Raw genomic sequence first — 25,980 nt, 5'->3', positions numbered from 1 at the left:
ACACTCGACCACCTTGAGGCAAAAGTTAGAAGAAAACCGGTATCCTTGGCTGTGCCGGTTTGGGCGGTGGTAAAGAATGGGCACTCCATTAATGGAATTTGTTAAGTACATCTGTTTGTCAAGCTGCACCATAAACGTATTATGAATCAAAAGTTAGGGCTACCATCGGACCAGGAAGGCCTTGGATGAAAGATGGACTTAATATGACAACCTTGTTACATGCTTAAGTTAAAAAGAGAATGCGAGAGGTGAGAACTGATGAAACAAGCATTGGTATAGCCAATAGGTCTCGCCTTTGGGACCTTATAAGTGTTCAGCCATGCAACAGTTGATGTTGTTGCACCAAGGATATTGTGCTGGATAACTAAACACTTATAAGGTCCCAAAGGCGAGACCTATTGGCTATGCCAATGCTTGTTTTATTACTAGTTTCCATATTCTCAATCAATCCTGATTTGACAGGTTCAGCTTCTTGTACTTCTTTGGTTTCATTAACAAATGTGGGCTTTTGAAATCTCAACTTGCGATTTTTTCTTTTATGGAAACGTCTTAATGGCTTTTTCCTCTTTTTTTTTCCTTCTGCTTGCTCAGGTTCTATCTTACTACAGGATTTCCCGCCCTTTTTTTCCTCAGACGTACTATTGGAATTAATTACTTGGATATTTTCAGTCGAAAGATCATTGTTTAGTCTATTGGATTTAATAGTTTTTTTGAAAATTGGATATTCCTTATCGCTTGGAGGTTTTTCCATAAATAGTTTTTTTAAAGAGATTATGGAAGTTTCAGATTGATTTTCCGGCTTTCCCTTCTTTCGTTTTGTAGCATTTGATGTCTGGGTACCACGATCATGTTTTTGTGTCTCCTTTTCAATGTTGCAATTCCTTATACTATTATTCTTTTGCAAGTCGTTGTTGTATTCCGGATGTTTATTTTTCATTTCAGATGATTTTCTTCTCTTTTTTTCCTCCACTAGATGCTTAAGGATCCCAATTTGAACGTCCAAGGTTTGGTCCGAGTTTTCTAGTATATTTCTCAAAAAGGAGAGCACTGACTCAAGTATCTCTTGCAGTGTAAAGAGGGCTTTTGACATAGGAGTAGCAATGTTGGCTGAATAGTTAGTTTTTATATTAAAAGGGTCAACAGATGATTCAAGTGGAATAGGTTGCGATGGGTTTAGTAACTGAGGAAAACTGTTAGGTATTTTGGGCTCTGATAGTTTTTCTGTTATCTTTGATTTATTTGCCCAGAGTTCTTGTAATTGACATTTATTTCCAGTATTATTTTTTGGAGTAGACGATACAAGATGAAACTCTTCTTGATCCTGGATATCTGATTTATTGAAGGAATTGATAGATTTTTGCTTATTGTCAAGGGCCACATTACTGAGATGAAACTTCAAGTTGGGTCCAGATGTTATTTCAAAAAGCGTTTTAGGCCCTGTAGGTACTACGGAGATATCTGTAATTTCTGGATCTGTGATAATTTTGTCAGTGACTTCCTTAGTAGAGAGACCAGAGAAATATTCACTGATGGCAGGGGTCCGCAGTATGCGACCTTGTTTGACCGAAGTATCTTTTGTTTTCCGTACGGCATCCTCTGTGCCCATACGTTTCATGAAGATAGTCCGTGAACGTAATTTTTTAAGCCCCATTTCCTTTCACGCAAGTGGTATTGTTTGCAAGCTTTATTTCTCGTGTAAATATTAGACAGAAGGAACTATGAGGATATGGTCGAGTATAAAAAGACCTTACTTTTCGTCGGCCGGTGTTAGTAGGGTGGCCCGTCCCGTCCTCGGTCGTCCCCGGACGGCCACAGACGGCCCGCCCTTTGCCCGGGCTTCTCCCGGGCGCTACCCGCGCGCTCCCGCGCAGCGGAGTAGAAGTACTCTAATTATTGACTGACCTTAGGAGGGGGCGTGGCCTTGAGGGAGAGCGTCACCAGGTGAGATCGGTGAGGCAGCTGCTGGGACTCTTGGGAGTTGGAGTCCAGCAGTCTGCCCGCTCGCAGCCCTACTTGCCTCGAGCCCCCAGTCCTCAGCTGGCAGTCACAGCAGAAAGCGCCTCCGGTGAAGCGGGACCCGCGGAGCGGGTCCGGCGGAAAGTAGCACTTAAAAAAGCGCTTCAGCAGTAGCACAGAGCGCCGTCTCAGTCCTCCAACACAGGTGCAGTTCAGCTTGATAAGATGCAGAAAGGAATCCGCTATTGATGGTAATCCGGCGCCTTTTACTGGAGAGAAGGGGGCGTGGCCTTGAGGGAGAGCGTCACCAGGTGAGATCGGTGAGGCAGCTGCTGGGACTCTTGGGAGTTGGAGTCCAGCAGTCTGCCCGCTCGCAGCCCTACTTGCCTCGAGCCCCCAGTCCTCAGCTGGCAGTCACAGCAGAAAGCGCCTCCGGCGGAAAGTAGCACTTAAAAAAGCGCTTCAGCAGTAGCACAGAGCGCCGTCTCAGTCCTCCAACACAGGTGCAGTTCAGCTTGATAAGATGCAGAAAGGAATCCGCTATTGATGGTAATCCGGCGCCTTTTACTGGAGAGAAGGGGGCGTGGCCTTGAGGGAGAGCGTCACCAGGTGAGATCGGTGAGGCAGCTGCTGGGACTCTTGGGAGTTGGAGTCCAGCAGTCTGCCCGCTCGCAGCCCTACTTGCCTCGAGCCCCCAGTCCTCAGCTGGCAGTCACAGCAGAAAGCGCCTCCGGTGAAGCGGGACCCGCGGAGCGGGTCCGGCGGAAAGTAGCACTTAAAAAAGCGCTTCAGCAGTAGCACAGAGCGCCGTCTCAGTCCTCCAACACAGGTGCAGTTCAGCTTGATAAGATGCAGAAAGGAATCCAGATAAGAGATAGAGCTATTTCAGTGGCTGCCACCGCTCATTGGACCCAACTTTCACCGGCCATCAGGTGAGAAAGCCAATTATTAAATTGTAGGTAAGCCTTAAAGACATGGATTTCATCAATGAAATACATATAGAAACTCTTTTTCTCCACTTAGAAGGCATTTGCTGCAGCACCAAGGTGCCTTCGGTATAAGAGAGCAATACAATACCCAAATGCATACCTTAATGCAAATTATAGCTGAAACCCCTACATTTTCTCCCATTTAGGTGACAGAAAACATGAACTTCCAGCCAATGACACTTGCCCTATCATTCTGCATTCCTGCTCTACTCCCAATGACAATAATACCCTGCATGTGTGGGTATGCCTTTCATACAGTAGAGGAAAGGGGAAAAACAATCACTCATACAAAACAAGATACTTACCTAAAAAGGCACTGTGTATGGTTTGAAACTGCTACAAAAAGCACATAGTCAGAACCATGAGCTCTACCACATACTTTTCTTTTTGAAGAAATCTCCAAAGTTTTCTCAGTGGGTGTCAAAGAGCTGGATTTGAGGGTTTCTGGATACAGTAGTATATGATATTTACTTCATTACATTTCTGTTACAAATGTTGTCACGTTCAATGAGGTTGTTGCATCTTCTCTGCTGGAGGAAGACTGGCAAAGTGTCACCCACCTAACAGTCTAGCTCAAAGTTTCAACTCCTGTTCCAACCGAAATGAGATTAAATATTACTGACTTTGTAAAGACAACAACATTCATCTTCAGCCCAAGAGCTGATTTGCAATACACAACATAAGCATTGTATTCAGCCATTTGCATCATGAGCACTGCCAGCTTCCTACATCAAATGTAGACCTTACTTGCAACTTTGTTCGGATGAAGCCTCTGGCTGCTCTTGTCAACCCTACCTGTATATTTGTTGTAGTCCAAAATACAATTGAATTCTGGGACTTCAATCATCATACAAGGGAGATGTCTCATCAGGTATGGCGGTTGGAAAAAGCATGTCTTTTCGGTCATGGAACTCCACGGGGATCAGTTCTTCGCAATATAGAGCAATATACTTCCCTCTTGAATTTTCATTACTGCCAGGTCATTGGGAAACCCTTTTCTGGTGACCATAACTGTGCTAGTCCACACAAAAGAAGGGGTGAGGGTACAGACTCACCTACCCCAAACCCCCTGTCAATACTTAGTACACCTTCTGGTGTACTGACCATAACTGTGCCACATGCCCATGGAGGAGTGGCCATATGGAACAACTCCTTGAAATGTAGAATTGCAGTATTGAAATTATCTAGGTACACATGGTGCCCATTGTTGAAAAGAGCCCACTCAAGATCCCAAACAATTTTCTATGTGATACCTAAGGACACAGGAACCATTGCATTAAGTGGGAGAGTCCTTCCCAATGTAGAATTGAAAGCTGGTGGTGTAACCAGCAGAGCTATCACAAAGTGGATACAACGTTATACAATGCAAAGCTCTCTTGCTTCATATATACTGCCTAAACAACAGCTGTCCGCAGTACAACACCAACGAATCACTTGCAGCAATGGTCCACCCTGATATATAGTTTTGGGGAAAAATACTGCAAAGTGGTGCAGAACTTGATGAACTATGCACAGCCGATAACCATCTGGATTGTCCCTGAAATGGGCCTTTGCTTTGTGACTGAAAAAGCAGAAAATGATGCAGAAGCCAAAAATGGTCTCTACTTATCACAGAAGAGTACACTGAAATAAACCAGAGTGGGTCTTAAGTCTAGTTGGAGGGTACAGAAGGTTTGTACACAATAACTATCAGGAAGCCAAGAGACAAAGATTTCTTCAACTCTTGAACAGTGGTTGTAGCTATCATTGCACTCTTGAATGGAGCAGTATCCTCTCACCATGCTTCAGCATTGGTATTGGTTAGAACTATCATCTCACTGAGAAACCCATTCTTCATAAACGGCATGAAAAGGGCAGTTGGGGTTTAATAGTGTCCACATGTCAGCCAGCAACTGCAGTGAATAGTGGAAGAACATCCTGAACCCCATCTGGGGCAATTCACCTCAACGTTTCCACTCACTTTGATCCAGCATGAAGTGCTTCATAGTAGCATAGCAAGAATGCCATAGGCCCTGGCGTAAGCTAGGACAATGGCCCCTTTTACCACTATTGTGGTAGTAAAATACAGCAATTATCAGACTTCAATGGGCCTCACACGACTTTGGGCCCGAGTGCCACTGCACCTGCTGTACCATTGGCAGCTAAGCACCTGGTGCTTCACCATTATCACTTGAAGCAGAAACTGACAGGCACTGCTGTATCACTCAGTTGCAATATCAGTTTCTGAATCCTGCTCTGGTTCTAGTATAAACTGTATTCCATGACCAGCTGCTGTACTGCAAAAAGCAGACATCCCCAGGGAGGCAATACCTGTTATCTGAAAAACTCCAATATAGGAAACAAAAAACTCAAAAGGAAAAGACCATAAAAACACACACAAGAAAACTCTATACTGGGGTGAACTACTTTCATTTTTTGCAAAAATCAATTGGACTTCTTGAATGTAGAATAAAAAGACATTACAAAGTATTTATTCACAATGCATAAAAAAGACCACATGACAAAAACACTATTGAATAAAACCTCCAAAATGAAATATATGAAAACATGTTTTGACATTGAGCCCAAATAACATAAAGAACACACAAAATGTAAATTGTAAAAACAAAACACCACAAGCAATTATCTATATACAAACAATAGAAAGCCTACAATAAAAAGGAAAACGTTTAAAGAAAGACAAACTAAAGCAGCAAACAGAATAAGGATTAACAAAAAACGAATTAATAATGAAAAATATATAACTATCACCTTACCTTAACCTTCAAATAAATAACCAAGTTACAAATACTGAAATTACTGAAAAATGAGAAAACTGTTTAAAATAGAAATTACAAAGAATCAATCACACAAAACTAGTTGAAAATGATCAAACTTACCTTGGCAGTCCACAGTATGCCACACTGCAAAAAAGAAAAAGAAAACCCCCAAGAATTATCATAACTAATTAGCACTCAGATACAGTACGTAAAAAATGAAGTACAGTAAACAGAATAGTATTCAAGATAATCAATAGTCTACAAGTTGTCCCTAATGGAAAACAGTCTATTTAAAAAAAAAAACACACTTATGGGACAGGGCGTTACATTATCGCGGCGATAATGGGGTTGATGATATGCTCTATGAATTCCAATCGTTGCCCATGTTAGATGTGAAGACATCTAACATGGGCTACGATTGGAATTCATAGAGCATATTATCAAGCCCATTATCGCCGCTTTAATGGCAGTTTCCTGCCGATAAAAGCGGTGATAATGTAACGCCCTTACTTGATAATATGCCCCACAGTTCCATAGGCGCTGGAAGTAGGGGTGCTGGTGGTGCTACAGCACCCCCAAGATAACCATGATGGAGTTCAGATGGTGAATGTGTAATAAAGATGCTTGCACATATAGGGGCTCATTATGATGGAGGATTTTCCGCATCCTCCGGGCCGGCGGAAGCCACCGCCGGCCCGGAGGATGCGGAAAATCCTCTGCGGACTCACCAAAGACCCACCGCCACATTAAGATGGCTGGTGGGTCCTGGTTTCCGTCCGCAGCTTTTCCGCCGCGGTTGGCTTACAACCGCGGCGGAAAAGCTCTGCTATGGTGGCGGTGTCTCTCAGACACCGTCCACCATATTAGGATGGGCTTGAAAAGATGCTTTTCCACAGCGGATTTTCCGCCGTGGAAAAGCATGTGGAACTTCACTGCGGGGGCCCGTTGCGGGCCCCCTAGGTGAAGGGGGGGTGGGGGGTGCACATGGGGGGTACCTATGGTACCCCCCTGCATTTGTATGCAGAAAGCGGCAAGCACCGCGCGGTGCCTGCCGCTTTCTGCATACAAATGCAATGTATGCATTTTTAACATTGCGGCGGGTGCAGCTTGAAGCTGCACCCTCCGCAATGTTAAAGGTAGAGGATCTGACCGCCCTAATTGCACTGGAGGGACCGCCGCAGCCCCTGCGGACGGTCCCTCCTCCTCTAGGGTGGCGGACAGACGCAAGTCTGTCCGCCATCCTAATGAGCCCCTTAGTTTTTATCTTGTCACATTTGTGGTGCATTCAAAAACAGAGACAAATAACAGGCTGAGTCTTCTGAGAAAATTCTGCATATAGGGAGATTGGTATTTATGTATCTTTCCTCTCTTGTTAAGTTCAGTTCATAAGACTTTATTTCAGTCAAAATGACCTAAAAAGTGCAATACACAGTAATTCCACAGTTTAAAATACATCAAGAATTCACTAACGATTACGAATCACATTAATAATTAAACAAATATTATTCATTCAGAGCATCAATGTTAGCGGTGTGGTGCATTTAGGCGAAGGACACAAAGTTAATTCCAGAAAGTGCGTAGTACATTAATAAATATATACATTATCTAATATCTAAAACAAACAGAATAAAAAGGAAAGAGTACAATAAAACTCCAATTTGGAAAATATAAAAAAAGACTACAAATGATTAAACCAGCATGCTATAATAGGACTATTAGTTCATTATGGCGGAATCAATACAGCATTTTCAAGGTTTAAAAAAAAACCTTCTGGTGCACCACAGGAAGAACAAAAAGCCTGCAACTGAATAAACTATTGGGATACTCGAATCAGATTTCAATATCCTAAATACTTCAAGGCAGCGCCTATCACCAAGATTTCTACAGATCTGAACCAACCAACGTTTCCTTGCCTTCTGATATCCTGGACAGCTAAAGAAAACATGGAGCTCAGATTCCTCGGGGTGGGCACACACCGGGCACTGGAGCATTTGCTGATCTCTCCACCTGGATGTAAAACAGCGAAGAGGTAGCACCCAATACATATACTGGAGGTAAAGCTTCCTAGCCACGGGAGGATTAATTAGATCTATTACTGACTCAAAGTAAGGAATATCTTTTATTCCTAAGAAGACTCTAGTAAGTTTCCCAATACTGGAGGAGATGTGGAGCTGGGCTAATCTGTACTCTTTATAAAGCGCCTTCATTTTATTCTTAGATATTAAAAAACAGGCTGTCTCTGGTTCAGACCAACAATCCCCAAGTCCCATACCATTTAACAGGGATTTAATATGGTTAAACCAAGGGAGCTTTACTATGGCCCTATCCCTCATAACCTCTGCCAATTCCTCCCTGTAAGATGTAAGTTCGGGGGTAGTCCAGAAGCGGCGCCAATACATTATAGGTTTAAGACTCGCCACATCTGCAATTGGCGCGATTCCCATATCTAAATGTAATGGGACCAGCGGAGTGCTGCGTGGCAATCTAAATAATTGTCTTAAACATTGGTTTTCCACCTGGGTTAAGTTGTCAAGCTTTAGATGTCCCCATAACTCTGCACCATATAATGCCCCGCCTCTAGCCTGTGCCATATAAATTTCAATCGCCGGGCTGACTATTCATTTGCTAGACTTGTTAAGGACCTTCATAATGCCACCTGAGGTTTGGGCCAATTTTAACGTAGATTTTGTAATGTGAGCCCCCCATCCCATAGATTTGGAAATTGTGATTCCTGGATAGACAAAGGAGGACACTCGCTCAAGAGGGATGCCATTTAAAGACGGGTTAGGACGGGTACTTTTTGGGCAATTAAAAGCCATGAATTTATTTTTTTGTAGATTTATTTCTAGGCCTCTATCGCTACAGAACATCTCAAATTTGTCCAAAATCCGTTGCAGGCCAGTTGGCGATTTGGCTATCAATAGAGTGTCATCCGCAAACATCATGGCCGAAATTCTACGGGAGGCTAGTTTAGGGGAATCCAGATCCTTTTCTGCAAGCAGGGCATCAATCAAGCCATTAATGTAGAGGCTAAAAAGGGTTGGCGCGAGCACGCAGCCCTGGCATACTCCACGGTTAATGGCTATGGGTGCTGAAAGGTTTCCGTCCTTGCCATGCCTAACGTGCGCATAGTTAGACTCATGTAGGCGTTTAAAAAGTTGAATTAAATATACAGGGACCCCCATCTCGTTCAAGACCATCCAGAGTTTCTCCCTGGGTACTAGATCAAATACAGTCCGCAGGTCTAGAAAGATGAGGTAGAGACTGCCCCCCTGCAGGTTAACTGTCTTCCAGCACAGCAGTTGCAGTCTCAGTACTTGGTCCAGGGTCGACAGCTTTTCCCTGAACCCAGCCTGCAGAGCGGACAGTACCCCCTTCTCTTCCATCCAGGATTGTAGCCTAAGGAGCAAAACACATGCAAAAACTTTCTGCGGTATGTCTATTAAACTAATTGGTCTGTAATTAGTAGGGAGGAGAGGGGAGCCCTTTTTAAAAATCGTAATTATTTCCGCACAGAGCCAGCTTGAGGGAATCTTCATGCCTTGCATAATTGCATTAAAAAGCATCCAAAACTATGGCGCCCAAATGGATGGTTCAGTCTTACAAAGGTCTCCAGGTATCTTATCTAAGCTGGAGCCTTACCCGGGGCTATCCTTCCCAGCGTGCCTTTTATTTCATTTAAGCTTATGCTAGGACCCACCACACCATTGCGCAGAAAGGTTAAATCCCCTTTAGCTAAGGGGTAGGACACTAACATATCGCAGCTATTGGTAAGAGCAGCACCGGGCAATTGTTCCTTGGCATATAGGGATTCAAAATGCTCCCGCCAGACTTCCTAATCCAAATTTGGTTCAGTCGCACTACGGGGGGCTGACGTTCCTATATTTACCACTCCCCAAAAAGTCCTCATATCTCTTTCCCCTAGAGCGTTTTTCAGGGTGGTCCAATTTTCATCTTCCCACCTCTTTTTGGCTTCTATTATGGATGCTTTGTAGTTTACTCTGGCTGTCCTAATTAGGGGGCGGTCTTTAGCTTTGATTGATGTTACTAAAGCTTTATTAGCTATGCAACAAGAAGCATTATACCAGGGGTGGGAGGGCAGCTTATCCTGCTTCATGCGTCTGTTTGGATACAAAAAGTCAAGTGTGGCTTTCTCTAATTTAACATTAATCATTTCTGCCTGCAGCAAATCTATACCCTCCTCACCAGGGCAACATAAAGTGGTTTTGTTAAGTGAACTATCTGACAATCTTGCTGTGATACTGGGATGGAGGGGAAAGCTTTAGGATGTCAGTTTTTTTCTAACACACAACACAATTTTAAATACCTGTAAATGAACTTTACAAATATTTCAAAATACACTAACAGTTTGGAAAGCACAAATGAAGCACTTTTTTTTAAATTCAAAGTGTAATGGAAACAAATATTTTAATAGGATCTAAACAAATCAACACACAAATGATAAATATTTATTGAAATCCGAATTCCACACATTATCATTTGTGCACTACATAGTTTTATCAGTAAAAATGTTTGTCAGTGTAAATTTTGTGGCCATTTCAATGGAAAGTGTGATGTTTGTAAATGACTGGGTGCTACCACACCCTGCTTTAGTAATATATTTGCAAGAGTGTACTGCAAAATGTAACACTGGCTACATATTACATACCACACCTTTACCACACTCCTGCTGAATGGGCGCGGGTCATTTGCTATTCTTGTTCTTTGTGAAGCGCGTGGATTTTTGACCAATCCCCATGACTTCAGTGATATAACTTTAATGGCAGCACCCCCACTCTGAAAAGTATTCCAGCACCACTGCCCTGTACCTGGTGCTCCCGTACTCATTGGTGCAGGAATAGACTGAGAACTAACCGTATTCCATCCCCAACAACTATTCTTGACCCACAACAAGGTTTGGGACAGGCTTCTCCTAACTGTAAAGGTACAAACTAGTAACACTGGGACACGTGCATTAACTCAAAATGGCATTGTAATGGTGGGGAGGTAATGCATATTATCAGTAATTCAAGGAGTTGAGTTCACTACCCACCAGTTCCATCAGTCACCTAGGACTCTCATTTTATGAGGCTGTGTACTGTATGTGATGTATCTGTCCATGTCCCACAACAAACTAACATGGGGCAGCAGGCATCCCACTTTTGCTCATTACAGAGGATGGGGCAACCGAGGTATGTGCAATGCGAAGAGTAGATTTAAAGTGGATTAGCAGGCAGGGGTGTAGCATCTTCCCCAGACTGGGCACCCTCTAATTACTACTCCACATATGGAGCTTAGTATTGTATTTGTCTGCATATAACTACAAACTTAAACAAGCTTTCACTGTGATTCAAAGAAATCTGGGATAGGTGTCGGCCGACACCTTCCACCGTGATAGCACCAAGTCAACGCTATTACTTCCTTCAGTTCCAGGTGAGCCGGGCAAATAACCGTTCCTCACCACTTATAACAACTTAAGACACACACGTTTCTAAAAAACCCTTCCTTATTCTTTCAGGCTGTCCGGCCTTTTTTGTCCTGATGAAGACCCGCCCCGGATGCAATTATCTGTGCACCACATTTTAGGGTCGAAACGTCGACATTATTTACATCAATCCGTCCATGAAAAGTTACAACACTTGAACAAAAGAATACATTTTGTTGTGACCAATGTAATGCATATGGACCGATGATTTTCTATGTTCTCCAATATTGTTTATGTTATGTGTTTCGATCCCTGTATAAACCACGTTTCAAGTATCACTACCAGTCACTGAAACTGTTTCACTATATGTACGATTCCTTATCGTTCGCCTGTAATTTATGAAGAGACTGACTATTGATTTAGACACACAAAGAAATGGCCTCAATCCCAACAGAACCACTATTCTTGTATCACTTTAGGACCCAGGTTCTGAGGGTTATGGGTAAACCCCATTATAACCACTACCCAACAGGTTACAGCCAGCCTTTTTTATGGAAAGACCACAGACGATCAAGAGGATGGAGGGGGTCTCAACAACAAGTACACTGGAGCTCCCCGGTCCCCCAACGCAACACCAGGAGCATGACGAAGACCGTGCAACAACAAGCAGGCCCGAGCAGGGAACCTGCCTGATAGTTAACCTGAGCAAATGGGAACTTACTCCTGATGAAATTTCGGTTCTTAATCCCGGATTAGGTTTTGTACCAGCAAACAGCGGCGATCCTTTTCAAATTCAACAAGAGGTACACCAATTTTCATGAAGGTCAGACTTCACTTTTTCTAAGCAGACAAGAGCCCTTCAACAAATGACTTGGAGACTAATAACATCAACCTGCGACCCAAGTCGACCTTTAATCCACCGATCGGCTCATTCCCAGATGAAGTGGCCACCTTCGAAAAAACTGTCTTGAAAGACCTCAACTCTGGACTTGCTTCGCCACTAAGGACATACAATAACATCCCGAAATGCGAACAACAAGCGCTACGTACTCTGACCATGGACAAAACCATCACCATCAAACCCACCGACAAAGGCGGAGCCACAGTAATACTCAACACCGAGTCCTATAGGGAAGAATGCCTCTGACAACTGAGCATCAGCACTTCCTATCGGCGCCTAGACAGAGACCCAACAGAGAGGATCACAGAAATCATCTCAACCATGACTAAGGAAGCCTGTGAAAATGGATGGATCAAGCCGATTTCGTATGTACTAAGACACCGGGGATCCCCTACTTCTATGTACTCCCCAAAATTCATAAACCACTGAGACCCCCTTCGGGGAGACCTATCATCTCGGGGATAGGCTCTGTCCTAGAGCCTCTGTCGCAATTTGTCGACTTTTTTCTTCGACCTCTGGTGAGCAAGATGCCCACCTACCTGAAGGACACAACGGATGTACTTCATCTTCTTGATGGGCTAAATTTCGATTCAAACACAGACTACCTTGTTTCTTTTGATGTTGAATCACTATATAGCTGCATTCCGCAAGACCAAACCTTAAATACAATAGAACAACTGCTGACAGCACAACCACCGGATACCATCACACCATTCTCCTTCATCATGAACTGCGCGACAATGGCAATGAAGGAGAATTACTTTCAATTTGAAACGCAACTCTACCTCCAGCCTCCAGATTCTGAAACATACATGGGCAGCACCTTCGCCCCCAGTCTAGCGAACCTATACATGCATGTATTTGAAGAAGGTGTTGTCCTTTGGAGAGACAATCCATTTCTTACGCACATTATCCTTTGGAAGAGATATATTAAGGATATCCTCGTGATTTGGTGAGGAGATGACGTCACGATTAATTACTTCCATAACTGGCTGAACACCGGAAATAATCACCTTTGCTTCACATGTGAATACGGTAAGGACAGACTAGCATTCCTGGACCCCTCCATCTACCCAGCAGGAGGTACTCTATCAAAATCCCATGGCCCGCAATGCCCTACTCCTATAGGAGAGTTACCACCCCAATGCTTGTGTGACAACTTGCCATTCGGACAGTTCTTGAGGCTCAGACAGAATTGTTCAAGCAAAGAGAAATACATCGAAGATGCCTCAAGACTGAAGAGTAACCTATTGGACGGACACTACCCAGCTGCCTTAGTCAAAACATCCGCAAAATGTGCCCTCAACAATAACCGAGAGGCCTTATTAGATCATCCAGGGACCAAACAAACACCCTCCGACTGGTGTGTGCTAACACCTATAGTTCCTTGTCCAACATAGTTAAGAAGTCAATACTGCACAACTGGGACATTCTCAACAAGGGCCAGATGTCCCTTAAGAAACTCCTTTTCGCCTTCAAAAGAGACCGTAACCTGAGAGACTGCCTAGTACTCACTAGACCACTGCCCAGTGCCACACCTAGACCTAATACCCTCTGGAGTCTACCAGACGTCCAGGGTCATTACCCATGCGGGTCATGTACAGCTTGTGCCCAAACGAAAGTCACCAAGTTCATTGACATAGGGACACAAAGGCCCTGGTTTCTACAACACCACACCAACAGCAATAGTGAGCGGTGGGTATACCTCATCACCTGTCCCTGTGGTCTGAGGCTCCATCATTCTATATTGCGATCAGTACTACACCTTTATCCATATAACACTTGTTTTGCGGCCAAGGCACATCCCATTGCGGCCAAGGGACATCCCATTGCTCTTGTGTTGTTGATTCTGTCGCCCTGAGGAAGGTGATGCCTATATTGAGGCTAACACCGAAACACGCGTCGGCGCTGGATTCCACTTGTTGGAATGTATTTAAATAGAAAAAAAAAACTATTGATGTCCTTTAAGAATATTCATAACTTTTGAAAATGTGTCTCTGCATTGTATTATTGATTGTTTTTGAATTTATTTATCTTGATCTGTTTCTTTATTTTTTCATGAGGCACATGTATATCTCTCTGCTAGGCCTCGTGTTCTCCTGTATCTCTTTTCTTGGGGGATCTCTATTCATGTATATTGCGAGTGAATGTCTAATATTGGTAGGCGGGTGAGAATGCGAGCGTATGTATGAGGTTCGAGTGATCCAGCTGTGGGATGTGTTTTGCATATTTATATTTATTATGGAACCATGTTGATGTATTATAATATTTAACTTGAATAAAAGCCCTTTTTGATATATTTTTCCTCCCTGTTGTGGTTCAGTCCTAATTTGCTTTATGCACTGGCCTTGTTCTTTATAACTCGTGACTTTTTGCACACACTGAGTCATACAGGTATAGAACCCCCTCTTTTGAGTATATTGTCCAGACTGATGTTGCATCAGGTGTTTTGTCGATGTCTGTATCTAAATTACTCGTCACTTTCACAGTTCTTAGAAAGATAGGCACAGATAACATCTGTGGCAAAGGCAGACATGTTGATGATTCTGCAGAAACACAGAAAATTAAGCCTCGGCCTACTTAACACGGAGTTGGACCGTATTGTCTTTTCGTCATAATGACATGCAGTATCTGGGCCAATGGTAAAGAAGCTGGACAGGCTAACTAAAACGGAGACTGTAGCTAAGAGGGGACCTGTCCTGTATGTGTTTAAGAACCTACAACTAAAAGAAAGAAGCCTAAAAGAAAGTTATTAAAATAGATAAAATAATAGAATTATGGAGGCAAATAGTCTTTCGATTTATGACATTCCTGGAATCATTTCTAAACTCAGTAGTCACTAAATTACCACTGAATGTGTTTTTGATGAATCTTGCTTATCAGACATGTTCATGTTAACTTTACAGAATAAAAGCAAATGCCGGAAACGAGCATTTGATGAAAAAGCAATTAATCTCTTGTTAAATATTTAATGACACGTCTTCAAACTGAAATGAAGAAGGGATCGATGCACTGGATTACATGATCCATACAAGAGTAGTACAATAGACAAGTAGTCTGGTGTTGATTAACTCTCTGGCAAAAACCCTCGGGCTAGAAGATTTGCACTGTTTGGATTATTGCTAGGGTCTCTTTGGGGGGGGTTTGTTTATTGTTCTGCAAGCTCAAATTTGGTGCATATATCTAATGTGTGGTGGTGATAAAGGGTATCGGCCTGATTGGTTCATTAAGGAACATTATGTCCGATACCTTAGGTCTAAGCTATTCATCATGGAAAATGACAAGAAAAGTAGTAGGTTTAGGAATATTTTATATTAAAACCAATTTTAAGGTTGGATTGGTATTACATTGTGCCAATGCCTGTACACGGGCATTTGTTATATGAAATCTCACAGTTTTGTCTGGGACTCACCGATTTGATTTAGTTACTTCCTTAGACAACCCCTGGGATAGGGAATTTGTGCAGGAATGATCCTTGCTAAAAAACCTTTTAGGGTGGCTTGACAGGTGTATTAGTCTGCCAGGCCCTTATAATAAAAACATTGAAAAATTTAAAACCGCTACATACATATACATAAATAGAGGAGCTCATGGTCAGCCCTATTTTCTCTGGAACAGGATTTGGGTGTACATAGGGTTTTAAATGTGTTAAAGAAAAAGTGTTTAACTGTTCTCTGAAAATATACTTTGGTCATGTCTTGTGTGAAGAAGGGGATAAACAAATGCGAGGCTTTAGCAGTGGTATGGTCTTTGAAGCATTTGAGGACATATGTCTGGGAAAGCCCTTGTGGGGTACGTTATCATCATAAACCATTACTGGAGGAATTGACAACAGAGGCAGGATTCAAAGCAATTTGTCCTTACTGGCAAGTAAGGGCCACTCATTGATGTCCTCCAAAAAGTTACAAACAATAATATAGGATTTATTTGGTGGTGAAGGGATGAATTCATTTTGTAATGGTTTTCAGGTATGGTATTGGGGTAAAATAATGATAATTGAATGTAAATATGTGTAACTACATTTTGAAACACATTGGCTTTTGTAACTAATTTGCAAAATGTGTTTAGCAAATAATTTATAAACAAAGAATAGTGAAGATAAATAAATAACTTATAGTGCCATTAGAACTAGGTTCATAAAACAGTTTTCTTTGAAGAGTTCTAGTTGATCTATGGTTGATTGGGGAATTTCTGTATATGAGTTTTTCATAGCCGGTATACTAAAGAAAAACCCCATGTTTAAGATAACTATTTCTGAACTGGGTGGCTATCTTGGAATATAATTTTTCATAGTGTTTCATTGATTTACAGTCCTAAAAGTAAGTAGAAGCAAACATTATTTTAGCCATCTTGGATCAGTGCAACAGTGATACACTGTACCCCACAATTTAGCATTCGAAAATTGCTGCCCAGTGCGATGTTTAATAAGCATATTTAGAACAACAAGGGTACCCCAAAAAGCAGCCATCTTGGAATGATATTGTGCAGAGTATATCATTGTTTTTACCCTCCAAGATGGCAAACAAGTTGCCTCTGAACATGACAGCTATGCACAATACCATTGCAAGATGGCAACCTGCTGTAATGTTTAATTTGTATGTCCATTTCAAGCATATGCCCATCAAATTAAGGTTGGGGCATGGCTTCTTTTTTCTACTTTTATTCTGTTATCTTCCATATGATTACTGAGTTTCTGTGCCTGATGTATTGTGCTTGAGTAAGTGGGTGAATCCAAAAATGAATCAGTGGATGTTTGTATTAGTGCAAGGATGAGTGTCAGTCTTATGACTTATTGAGCTGCTAAACTCCCATAGACTGAAGAGGCACTTTCAGTTATAAGCCTGACCTACTGGCATTTCCAATGCCTGTTTTATTAGGGGGAAAATGGACAGACTCTGCTGTCATTGTCAGGTGGTTGCAATAATGGGAAAGTAAAGATTTTTAGTACAACAACTATACAACAATTCCTTATAAGTGTGGAGCATAGATCACTAAGGTATCCGGAATGGAATAAAGACAGACTTAGAGCTTGGAAGGTGATCTCTGGCCACAGATTCCTGCCACCTGCCGGCTGTCTGTCCACACTGCAAGCTGAGAAGATCAGCAGCATTGAAAACACAAGAGCGAGGAGCTGCTTTTCTATTTGGAAACCAAAGATCAGGGGAAAGCACAAATATTGTTCCCCACCACCAGAAAACAAGCAGTTGGGTATCCAGCATGTGTGTAGATCACAGGTGTGAGCACACCCAAAGTGCAATGAATGGATCTCACCCTGAGAAAATCACATTCATGATCAGGTAATTATAAGTTAGTGGGCAAAAACGTGTGTGCCCTGTTGCTGCCTATTGGTGGGGAGGATAGTCAAGGTACTTTCCTGTGTGACCTCCCATCTTATTAAATTCCTTAATCCCTAGTGTCTAGTGAACACACCACCCAATCACATACCACTGCAAATATCTAGTGCTCTTTGTGATGTGAGATGTGCCACTGAAAAGCTGCGATTCTCAGCTTTCCAACGGCACTTGAAACACTCAGATTCCTATGAACATGGGGATGTTTTCTGCCAGAAGCAAACCCACAGGTAAAGGGAGAAAGGGAGGGAATGTCTCACCTTTCTTCCATATCCATGAAGGATGCTCCGCACAACAGATTGGCATCCGCCTGGGAGAACGGCGTGACCATTGGGTCCAGGTTTCCATTGGTGGGGTGGGCCAAGGTCACGCCCATTATGACTGCCCCCCACCTCGTCATCCTTGATAATGATGTTCATTGGAGGGGCCAAACAATCACCTGCATTAAAAGAGCCTTGCGCTTTTCGTGACGGAAGGTATGCTTTAGAGTTTTAAGATTTTCAGCAACACCCCTTTCATGGCACTCTTCGCCATGCGTGTGGATAAAGGGCCTCCTTTGTTCTCAACCATGTCCACATGGAAACCTGGAAATGATTTCCTGGGCATCTGGTCCTTCAACTGATGTCAGCATATCTCCAACTTGAACACCTCAGGTGGAGGGTGTCTCAACCAGTAGGCCAGAGCTCTGGGCCGGTCACACCACCACGCACCACGCACACTCCCCGTGGGTGTGCCCAGGCTGCCCCGATCCCGCCGCTGCCCGTAGCTGTGCTCCTGACCACTGGTGTGGTCTCAGCCTCCGTAGCGCAGCGCCGCTTCCTGCTGACTGTTCGGTTTTTCTCCCCTGTTGCCCGCTTGTAACCTGCCACTGTCTCCTGTGATTGCGGTATTGTTTCCCCTGTGTTCGTTGCTGTATCCCCTGTTACCCTTCTGTGCCCAGCCTTTTCTCTTCTTTGTCTTAGTTTCGTTGCCCGCCGTTTTTTTACCTGCTGTTCCCCCGCCGCGTTTCCCGCCACCTCCCCGCTCCCCACCGCTGCTCCCCTGCGGCCCCGCCCCCTTCCACCTGGGACCCTTCCCATTCGCCGCCCCGCTACCGCCTCCCAGCTGTCCCTCCCTCCCACTGGACCTTATAGGGAGGAGTGCACGTAGTGGTGTGCAGTGACCTCTGTCCCTCTGGGCCGGTCACACCACCATGCACCGCGCACACTTCCCGTGGGTGTGCCCAGGCTGCCCCGATCCCGCCGCTGCCCGCAGCTGTGCTCCTGACCACTGGTGTGGTCTCAGCCTCCGTAGAGCAGCGCCGCTGCCTGCTGACTGTTCGGTTTTTCTCCCCTGTTGCCCGCTTGTAACCTGCCCCTGTCTCCTGTGATTGCGGTATTGTTTCCCCTGTGTTCGTTGCTGTATCCCCTGTTGCCCTTCTGTGCCCAGCCTTTTCTCTTCTTTGTCTTAGTTTCGTTGCCCGCCGTTTTTTTACCTGCTGTTCCCCCGCCGCGTTTCCCGCCACCTCCCCGCTCCCCGCCGCTGCTCCCCTGCGGCCCCACCCCCTTCCACCTGGGACCCTTCCCATTCGCCGCCCCGCTCCCGCCTCCCAGCTGTCCCTCCCTCCCACTGGACCTTATAGGGAGGAGTGCACGCAGTGGTGTGCAGTGACCTCAGTCCCTCTGGGCTGGTCACACCACCACGCACCACGCACACTCCCCGTGGGTGTGCCCAGGCTGCCCCGATCCCGCCGCTGCCCGCAGCTGTGCTCCTGACCACTGGTGTGGTCTCAGCCTCCGTAGCGCAGCGCCGCTTCCTGCTGACTGTTCGGTTTTTCTCCCCTGTTGCCCGCTTGTAACCTGCCACTGTCTCCTGTGATTGCGGTATTGTTTCCCCTGTGTTCGTTGCTGTATCCCCTGTTGCCCTTCTGTGCCCAGCCTTTTCTCTTTGTCTTAGTTTCGTTGCCCGCCGTTTTTTTACCTGCTGTTCCCCCGCCGCGTTTCCCGCCACCTCCCCGCTCCCCGCCGCTGCTCCCCTGCGGCCCGCCCCCTTCCAACTGGGACCCTTCCCATTCGCCACCTCGCTCCCGCCTCCCAGCTGTCCCTCCCTCGCTCCACCCCCCCACTATCCTCAAATGGCAGAGTGGCAAACGCGCAGCGTTGACGCGCAGCGGGCGTGCCGAATGTGCGCCGAAGGCGCGCCAAAGGTAAGCCCGTCTGCGCCCGTCCGCGCCTGGCCCGCGCCCAGTGCCAGGACTGCTGGCTCCCGCAGACACCAGCCCACCCGCCGGACCTACGACGCCACCGAACTCTACGCACTCAACGCCGGCCGACTCCCGGGATGCTATCGAGCCACCCCGAGACGCACTCACGGACCCTTCGGCTGCCACTCCTGCAAGTTCACCTGCATCCGGACCTGCACCACTCCAGCACCGACCAAGACGAGCAACAGCAGCAACCACCTGAAATGCATCCTGCTCAACACCCGCTCCGTCCACAGACACGCCGTCGAGCTCTGGAACCTGCTCGACACCACATCCCCAGACGTCGCCTTCCTCACGGAAACCTGGATGAACGCCTCTTCAGCGCCCGACATCGCCATCGCCATTCCAGATGGCTACAAGATCATCCGGAGGGACCGCATCAACCAGACTGGAGGAGGCATCGCCATCATCCACAAGAACACCGTCCGCATCACGACCAACACCGACGACACCCTCGCACCCGCCGAGCACCTGCACTTCCAGGTCCACATCAACCCCAAGACCACCCTCAGAGGCACCCTCATCTACAGACCCCCGGGACCACGCACACAATTCAGCGAGGACGTTGCCGACTTCGTCAGCCCGCACGCCCTCCCCTCCGCCGACTACATCCTCCTCCTCGGGGACCTCAACTTCCACCTGGAGAACAACAACGACCGCAACACCACCACCCTGCTGGACAACCTTGCAAACCTCTGACTCAAGCAGCTGGTGACCACCCCCACCTACTACGCCGGACACACACTTGACCCCGTCTTCTCATCCAGCAAGGACATCGCCTTCAGCCACGCCACCGGACTCCACTGGACGGACCACAGCTGCGTCCACTTCAGCTTCAGAAGGACCACGACCCACCAGCAACAGGTTGCACGCAGAAGCTGGAACAAGATCACAACCGACCAGCTGGCGACCTCCCTGAGCAAGAACCCACCCAACAGCGCAACGAACCCCAGCCAAGCGGCCATCAACATCACGAAGTGGATCAGCGACTGCGCAGACGACCTCGCCCCCCTGAGGACCCTGCCTAGCAAACCCTGCAGCAAGAGAGCCCCATGGTTCATCGACGAACTCAAGAGCTCCAAGAAGAACTGCCGAGCCCTCGAGAGAGCCTGGCGCAGAGACCCAACACCGGACAACATGACTACCCTCAAGCTCGCCACCCGAAAACACCACCAACTGATCCACGCCACCAAGAAGACTGCATTCAAGGAACGACTGGACAACAACGCACGCAACAGCAAGGAACTCTTCAACATCGTTAAAGAGCTCTCCAACCCCAACGCCGGAAACAACGACATCACCCCTTCGCAAGACCTCTGCAACTCCCTCGCCTCCTACTTCCACAACAAGATCGCAGACATACACAACAGCTTCAGCACTCAACGGACGCACGCCACGACCGAACCACCGCCCCCCACCACCACCCTCCGCGCCTGGATCCCGATCAGCACTGAAGACACCGTCCGCACGATGAACTCCATCCACTCCGGATCTCCGACCGACCCCTGCCCTCACCACGTCTTCAACAAGGCCGACGCTGTCATCGCACCCCACCTGCGGGACATCATCAACACCTCCTTCGACACCGCCACCTTCCCGGAGAGCTGGAAGCACGCCGAACTCAGCGCTCTACTAAAGAAGCCCTCAGCCGACCCCACCGACCTCAAGAACTACCGCCCCATCTCGCTGCTCCCGTTCCCTGCAAAAGTCATCGAGAAGACCGTCAACAAGCAGCTGGCCGCCTTCCTCGAGACGAACGGATCCCTCGACCTCTCGCAGTCTGGCTTCCGGGCTAACCACAGCACCGAGACCGCCCTAATCGCAGCCACCGATGACATCCGAGCCTTGCTCGACAACGGAGAAACGGCGGCCCTCATCCTCCTGGACCTCTCCGCGGCCTTCGACACTGTCTGCCACCGTACACTAGTGCAGCGCCTCAGCAACGTCGGAATCCAGGAGAAGACACTAGAGTGGATCACCTCCTTCCTCGCCGGAAGGACACAGAGAGTCCGCCTCCCCCCGTTCAGATCAGAAGCCACCGAAGTCATCTGCGGCGTTCCCCAAGGCTCCTCGTTCAGCCCAACCCTCTTCAACGTCTACATGAGCCCCCTCGGAAACATCGCACGCCAGCACAACCTCAACATCATCTCCTACGCCGACGACACCCAGCTGATCCTCTCCCTCACCAACGACCCCACCACCACCAGAGCCAACCTTCACGATGGGATGAAAGAGGTAGCCAAATGGATGAAGAACAGCCGCCTGAAACTTAACTCGGACAAGACGGAAGTCCTCATCCTGGGTTCCTCACCCTCCGCCTGGGACGACTCCTGCTGGCCCCCCGCCCTAGGCAGCGCACCCAAACCAACAGACCACGCACGCAACCTGGGCTTCATCCTGGACTCCTCCCTCTCCATGACCAGACAAGTCAACGCCGTCTCCTCGTCGTGCTTCAACATCCTGCGCATGCTACGTAAGATCTTCCGGTGGATCCCCACCGAGACCAGGAAGACGGTCACCCAGGCCCTCATCACCAGCCGTCTGGACTATGGCAACTCCCTCTACGCCGGGACCACCGCCAAACTCCAGAAAAGACTCCAGAGGATCCAGAACGCCTCAGCACGACTCATCCTGGACATCCCCCGTCGCAGCCACATCTCCGGACACCTGAGAGACCTGCACTGGCTCCCGGCCAACAAGAGAATCACCTTCCGTCTCCTCACCCACGCACACAAAGCCCTACACAACCAAGACCCAGGATACCTCAACAGCCGCCTCAACGTCTACGCTCCCAAACGCCAGCTTCGATCGACCGGCCACGCCCTCGCCGCCGTCCCCCGCATCCGAAGAGCCACCACAGGGGGACGGTCCTCCTCCTACCTCGCCGCCAAGACTTGGAACTCCCTCCCGACCCACCTCCGCCTGACCCAGGACCACCTCGCCTTCAGGAAGCAGCTCAAGACCTGGCTGTTCGAGCAGTAGCGAACCCCCCTCTAGCGCCTTGAGACCCTCTGGGTGAGTAGCGCGCTATATAAATGCTTTGATTGATTGAATACATTTCTGCTCAATTTGAAGGGGTTTAAGGGTGGCAGGAGCATCAGAGCTGTAAATGACACAGCTCTCAGTACTATGGATAGCTGTGTGGACAAGAAGGTTATGAGCATAACGTCTAATCGGTTAATTGTATTTACAGCATGAACACAACTGGATCAAATGAAAAGTACACAAAACACATATCTACACAGTAACGATCGCAATACTCAATAACACAGAATTTAGTAGCTATATAATGACATATTGTCTCACAAAAAGAATGGTTAACCATTTGTGGGTATGGGCTATGGTTAGAGCTGGACAAATGTGCTAAAATCAAAGACTATTGGCTAAACATTATTCAATGCTAATAAACAGTTCTAACAGTTGTGAAGGTCTTCTGTCGGTAAAGTTTAGATGGTTAGGAAAAGACACAGAACCAAGTCAAGCAGGACATGTATGGTATTACACTGTTGGCAGAGAGCTCCAGTCCATAAAGCTTTACAAACACTAACACCTACTAAAAAAGTAAAGAACAAAACAAGTCCTGCATAGGAGATGGGGTATTCATCTTTTCCGTTCTATTAAACAATATCCGCAAACATATATGTTTGCAAACACACGGAACAACAAAGGTCAAATGCAACTGTATTAACAGTATGAAGGATGCCTACTATGCAATGGGTTCGTGTCTTGGAGTTTGTGCCTGTATTCTACGGAGTACTTGGTCGACCTCAGGTTTGCCTTAGGAACACGGTTGCTGCGACCAAGGAGCAGACAGGAATTGGAGATGCCCACAAAGGTTCTTGGATCTGGCTAGCCACTCGTGTGCAACCAGGAAGGGCAAGTCTGAGGGAGCATGAAGATATTAAGAAAAAAATAAAGAAAGAAAGATGGTGCAAAAGAGTAGTGTGCTCACTGCTATCGCAAATGTACTTGCAGGGGTTAACATTCCAGGCTGCCCAGGTGGGTCTCTAACGCATTCACAGCACCGTGGCCCCAGAAGATCATTATTAACATCGTGTCCTGTGAGGTGGGACCTCTGCTAGCCTGCCTCTGTCATGGGGTGTGGTGGGGTGTGCAGTGGGCTTAGACTGGCTGCCACAGTGTGGGATACCTGGGGTTGTAGGAAGGCCGGAAGTTACCTATCTGCTGAGCGAGAACCGCTAGGAGTCCGGCCAGGATCTTCATCTTCGAGCCCCGCCCTCTCACTGGAGGCTGCATCGTCGGCGGAAGTAACTTCTTGGAGGGGCCACCGAGAGGGTTCAGGCTTCCGATATGAGCAAGAGCGACCTTATGCTCCATAGACGAGCCGCATCTTCCACAGAGAGTCGGGCTGTCAGGGTGTGCGAGGTGGAGAGCTGAGAACGGGAGGAAAAGGAGGCGGTGTGTCAGAGCAGATTTACAACACTCCCTCTCTCTGCTGGAAACCACCGCCTGCACGCTCGGGACAGCAGTGTGCTGAGCACGGGAGCTCTGGGTGTGCCCTCACGCCGTGGTGACAGGGGTGAAGGGCACTTCAGCGGTGATGGGGTAGAAACAGCTCTGGGCAGTCATCTGAAGGGAAGGAGGGCAGGGCTGTCCTGGGTAAAAGCAAAGCTCTCCCAGGTTAGGTTCAAAGCTCCCGGGGGGAAAGGCAGAGCGCCCCATGGAAGTAGGACAAACCTGGCCGGAGGTCTGGAGGCAGGCAGAGCTTTCTGGGGATTAGTTTAGAGCACAAAGGTGAGGTGACAGGTGCAGAGCCCCCGACAGGGCTTGGTGACCTCAGGGGTAGGAGCAGAGCTAAACACCTCTGGGACAGAGAAATAGCCCGTAGAGTCCGCACAGTACTCTCTGGGAAGCAGGACATGTCTCATGGGGCACGGTGTTATTCTATGGGGGCAGGCACACGTCTCAGGAAGCAGAGCAGTTCTCTCGAGTGGTAGGAGCATGTGTCTTTTGGGTTCTGGAAAAGCTGTCGTGGATTCATGACTGAGCTCTAAAGAGTGAGATAGACCTCTCTTGGGGTCGGCAGGGGTTCTCTGTAGATAGGCGCCTCGTTAACATGGTGGAATCAACATCCTCTAACCAACCTGTTACAAATTTAGAAAAACAGAGCTCATAAAACACGAGTGAACAATAGTAATGCGCGAAAACACTGCAGTCTAATTAAAGAGTCTGTACTGTTCCTGCAGGCATAGAAGCGGCCCAGTGCCTGGGGCCTGTTGGTCGGTGCCGAACTCACATAGGCGCACTTAAGGAAAACAAACAAACGACTTTTCACCAAGAGTGTCACCTTTAGTACTAGAACGGCGGCTCCTCGCCTTAGGGCATCCCGCACAGCTGGTTGACGTGCAGTCGTCATCAGAGGCACAATTAACGAACTAGACCCACCCGACCTCCTGCGGCGAAAAGAGCACATCCTGCCTGACAAGCTGGCAACAGGTTCAGTGAGCTGTCCAAAGAGAATTTGGCAGCAAATCACCCATTCAGCGAGCAGTGACCGTGGAACTATCTGGAGAATGCCATGACGAGAAAGAGTCTAATTGTGAGAAACGGCTGTATCATGTGAAAGAGTAACATTATGAGACAGAGTAGTTTTGTGAAAAAGTAGAGTTATGTTAAAGAGTACAGCTATCAGGAAGTAAAGCATCACACCAAAGCGTACCGTTTTGAAGGAGTAGAGTTGTGTGAAAGAGTAGTTATGAGGAAAAGTAGAGTTATTAAGAAGTTTACAGGCTAGGGAGAGTAGAGTTAAAAGGAGGAGTACAATGAAAAGAGAAGCGTTGGGTCATTTGATGCAAGTGAGATGTGCTTAGACAAGGGAGTAGCCAGATCATTAAAATATCCCCACTTTAAACCAAAGCCCTGATGGCACTATGACTACGCATGCAAACCAAGTGACCCCAACCAACCCCCCACCGCCGAAACGAGCACCAAAGCCTTCCATCCAAGCATCTATCTATTCATCATTTCACCCTCCCATCCACCTGCTAATATCCACCTTTTTTACCTTTACATTCTGTCATCCATTCATTCTTTAGTCAATCAATCGATCTTTCACCATTTCATTCATCTGTAATTTCATCAATTATTTCATCCCTCCGTTCACACATCTATCATCTATGCATGCAGCCAGCCATATATCCATCCATCCATTTTTTAATTTGCCCATCCTTCAATAAAGTATTTCATCCATCAGTTGATCCTTTTGTCCATCCATTCATTCACCCACACATCCATCTTCTCAGATTTTGATTTACTTTGTCATCCACCCTCTCATATTTCCATTTAATATGCCATTCATCCATCCTGATAGATTTCCATTTAATCTGCCATCCTTTC

General features: G+C 46.7%; 1 protein-coding gene across 1 annotated transcript in view; it reads right to left on the bottom strand.

The window, feature by feature from the left end:
* Positions 1 to 24,033, bottom strand: part of LOC144824323 (pancreatic secretory granule membrane major glycoprotein GP2-like) — a 253,778-nt gene extending 229,745 nt beyond the window's left edge. The window contains exons 1-2 of the mRNA XM_078683441.1: positions 23,802 to 24,033; positions 5,825 to 5,848 (exon numbers count right to left, since the gene is read on the bottom strand). Coding sequence (XP_078539567.1) covers positions 5,825 to 5,848; positions 23,802 to 23,961 — 184 coding nt within the window. The 5' untranslated portion in view covers positions 23,962 to 24,033. The remainder of the gene's footprint in view (positions 1 to 5,824; positions 5,849 to 23,801) is intronic.
* Positions 24,034 to 25,980: the final 1,947 nt, after the last annotated feature.

This window comes from Lissotriton helveticus, chromosome 3_1 (genome assembly GCF_964261635.1).
Source record: "Lissotriton helveticus chromosome 3_1, aLisHel1.1, whole genome shotgun sequence".
In the NCBI taxonomy this organism is placed as follows: domain Eukaryota; kingdom Metazoa; phylum Chordata; class Amphibia; order Caudata; family Salamandridae; genus Lissotriton; species Lissotriton helveticus.
The sequence above is the reverse complement of the archived record's forward strand: the minus strand, read 5'-3'. Positions and strand labels throughout refer to the sequence as shown.